This window comes from Propithecus coquereli, unplaced genomic scaffold, assembly GCF_000956105.1.
Source record: "Propithecus coquereli isolate 6110/MARCELLA unplaced genomic scaffold, Pcoq_1.0 Scaffold39, whole genome shotgun sequence".
NCBI lineage: Eukaryota > Metazoa > Chordata > Mammalia > Primates > Indriidae > Propithecus > Propithecus coquereli.
Window position 1 is genome coordinate 8,084,519 of NW_012149618.1, and position 3,629 is coordinate 8,088,147.

At 35.5% G+C, this 3,629-nt stretch overlaps 1 protein-coding gene across 1 annotated transcript in view; it reads left to right on the forward strand.

The window, feature by feature from the left end:
• Positions 1 to 702, forward strand: part of TTC27 (tetratricopeptide repeat domain 27) — a 163,146-nt gene extending 162,444 nt beyond the window's left edge. Inside the window, 1 exon segment of the mRNA XM_012652517.1 lies at positions 469 to 702. Coding sequence (XP_012507971.1) covers positions 469 to 591 — 123 coding nt within the window. The 3' untranslated portion in view covers positions 592 to 702.
• Positions 703 to 3,629: the final 2,927 nt, after the last annotated feature.

The following is a 3,629-nucleotide window of genomic DNA, read 5'->3' on the forward strand; positions in this document are numbered from 1 at the left end:
TTTGCTGAGTGTTTTTGCTTTTGCCAAATCTTGATAATCTTTGTGGTCTTTGAGGCATAAACCAAAATTAATTTTCAAATAAGTAGCAGAGTATAATTTATATGAATTGAATATAAAATATATTTGTTTTGCTTGCATACACAATAGATAAATTGGTTTGGTTTGGTCGAATAATGTCTGTTCATCCAAAAACCACCCTATATCATTGAAATGAATAACCAATAATTAAGCAACTGCTCTGAAGAGCAGAGCTCATTTGAATTTATAAGTTCAGGCATGTTGTTTTGATTCGTTGTTTCATTATTGCAGCTAGTACATTTCCAGGATGATGAACAGAAAAAATGCTACCATTGCTATTATAATTTTATGGTATTGCTATACAAAGGGAATTTTAATTCTATACTCTATATCTATTTTATTTTAAAGACATTTTCATTGTTTTGATAGTTCTGCTTTTTTATGTTGCAGCAACTTTTTACAGATGTGGCCAGTGGAGAAATTTCCCGGGAGTTAGCTGATGAAATAGCAGCTATGGACACCTTAGTAATAGAGCTCCAAGACCTAAGCAACCAATTTCGAAATCAGTATTGACCATGCTGGGAGTAGTTTCTGGAAGAGGTGCTTTCACCTTCTGGGAAAGATATACTTGTATATCTGAAATACAAGAGACTGATTTTTAAAATAAATTTCTGTTTTGTGGCTAACATGCTTGTTTTTGTGATATTTCTAAATGTGCTTTCTGAAGTATATTAAATAAATTTCTTTAGGCCTAGTTACAGTTGAATTCTGTATTTTCATTATTCTTGAAGTATTTTGGCACAAAGAGCAAATAAATTACTTTTCTTTTTAGTATAGGGTTTATTCTCTGTCAGCCTATCATGGATTAGATCATTCTTTGGAAAACCTTGGTCTAAACAGAAAAAAAAATCACATACTACGAGTTTGTGGAATCATTTGATTGGCTGCTTTATTGTTCAAAGTGATAAAAGAGGGGATTTGGTGACGGAAATGTTTATTCTTCTGAGATTTTGTGTTTATGCCAGAAAGATACAACCTTGGCTATACTGGAAATGTGAGCATGGTTTAACTTCTAAGTCAAGAAAATGTAAGAAAAAAACATGGCATAACCCAAATTTTGACTCAGCCGTTAACCACTGGTAACCAGGCTGTTACTGCCAGCCCTAAAGATGGTTGTTTAATTAGGTTATTGTGGGCGAAGACGGCTATAAATGGTGCCATATTACAAAAATGCCAAAGTAAAATGCTTTCTTAGTCTATGGGAAAAAAATATTGAAGGCAGCAGCTGAGCTTAATAATCTTAGTACAAAAGTCACAGTGAGGAATTCTAAATCCTGGCTTGGGTTGCTGAATTTTGGGTCCCATGCATAAATCACTTGACCCTTGTTTTTTTCCATGTTCTTATTTATAAGATGTGGATAATTTCTACTCCTAGCTTCTTTGTGAGTTTCAACTGCCTCTGGAAATTTAAAAATTCATAATCCATAAATATATTCTTGAACATTAAAAAAAGTCTTTAAAAAATTCTTTCATTAATGAATTTTGGTTATGAATGTTTACCAGTACTGAATGCTCTCTTTCCCTAATCACCTGCTTCTCTTTTCTATTATCATACTAGCCTAAAAAAATGTTGATATGCCCCCAAAGCAGTTTCTCTTACAGAGGAGACAATACCTGTGAGAAATATCAATAAAATGAGGTAGCAACATGAGTTAACATTAAGGATCTTCAATCTTTTATGGAAGCCATTGAGGAATAGGTAGGTAAATGGATGGCGGATGGACAGATGGTCGAGTGGATGGATGGAACAGAGTTTTAAGATTAACTCTTTTTGTCAGTACCGAGCTGTGAACCCCAGTAGAAAATGGATAGAAAAGAAATACTGAAAAGGGCAAAGATTTCAGGAAGCAAGTGGAAGGCTCAAGTAGAGTTTCAAAGTTTTAGAAGTTTCTGGTTCTCAGTTTGCTTTCCTTTGGGTGTGAGGTAGGAAGGCGTTGGTGACTGTGCGCAGTCACAAACCAGGTCACAAGAGGGTTATTTACTTCCTGTTCTCCAGTGCATGCCAGACCAAAGTCTAGGATGCTGCCCTGTATCCTCTTTTATCTTGGAATGATCTCACAAAAGAGAGAGTTATTAGATATATTGTTTTTTAAAGACATAGACCTATTATATTTAATAATCTGTAAATATTTAACATAATCGAATATGTATGAAGGTAAATTAGGAAAAGCCTGCAGTTTTCTAATCAAAACCTCATCTCTACCACCTGTTAACATTTAATACTTATCACCTAGCTACTTGGTTTCTTTATCCATAAAATAGGTGTGGTGGTAGTAGTACCTTCCATCAAGTTCTTCCTATCTCTTGCAACACTTTCACCCAGCTTCAGAGTTACTAACACAGTATTTGTTTAAACAGCTGAATATCATTTACTATAGGGTCTTTGGTGCTTTGTATTAATATATTATGTTTAAGTAACTTTTGTTTCCAAATGACTTTTCTTTCGTAAGTTTCAACTTCAGTTTTCTAGTATTAATACTTTTGTTTTTAGAATTATTCTTTTGCTTTGTCAATTAGAAAAGTAGAAAAGATGTGATCCTCTAATCTTAACTGAGTTTCTACAGTGTGAATAGTAACAGCTACAAGTTATTGAGTTCTCGCTTTGTGCCAGGCATCGTACATAGCATCATCTTTTACTCTCAGACAACGTCAGTTTGTGATATCACTAGGAAACTAAGGGTCACAAACTCTAGGAAGGGAAATGGCCAGGAGTCAGTCTGCCAGCGCCTGCATTTCTTCTACTCGCTGTGCTGATGCTTGTAGTGCTCCACTGGATTTCATTCTTCTCTAACAATGGAATACCTGGACAGTTCACCTGGCATCATTCTGTGTATTTAATACTAGCTTGTTTGTTAAGATTATTTTTTTTTTAATTTTTAAAAAATAAATCCCTGGTCAGCCTTTTTCTATAGAAGTGGCATAATAAATGGGGACCCTACCTGCCCAGGTGTGAGAATAAACTCCAGTGGAATACTCCCTTCTCAATACCCAGAACCAAAACTCCGGAAGCTCAGAGACTTGGTGCTGAGTCTGGGAGGCAGAGCAGAAGGGTGTGTGCTGAGGGGTGGGAAGTAGAGCAGGGGAACTGCAGAATCCCAGAGTAGGCTTTGAGGTCCCCATTTAGGGGCAGAGGGCTTGGCCCTACTGCACATGAAGTCTTAGCACAGTAAAGACGACCCCAAACATTGAAAGCATTGACTTATTTAATTTTGTTTCAGCTTATTCTTTTCATGCTATACTTGTTTCTGTTGGATATGCTGCTAGGGTGGTATTTATGAGCAGAAATATAAAAAAATGATAACAAGTATGTATAGTAAATCCACCTACTTTCCAGACTTAGTTCAAAGATTATGACATAAAGCAGAGGTCTGGCCGGTTTGGCCTTTGTGACCATTTATCCAAATTATAGTAGATCTACTAGGTTAAAACCATGGGTGAGTCTGATGAAAAGCATTTCTTTTTTTTTTTTTTCTTTCATTTCTGTTTTTATAACATCCACTTCAATCTAAATTGCTGTTTAGATAAGGTAACTCTACTTTACTGGCCAAGAG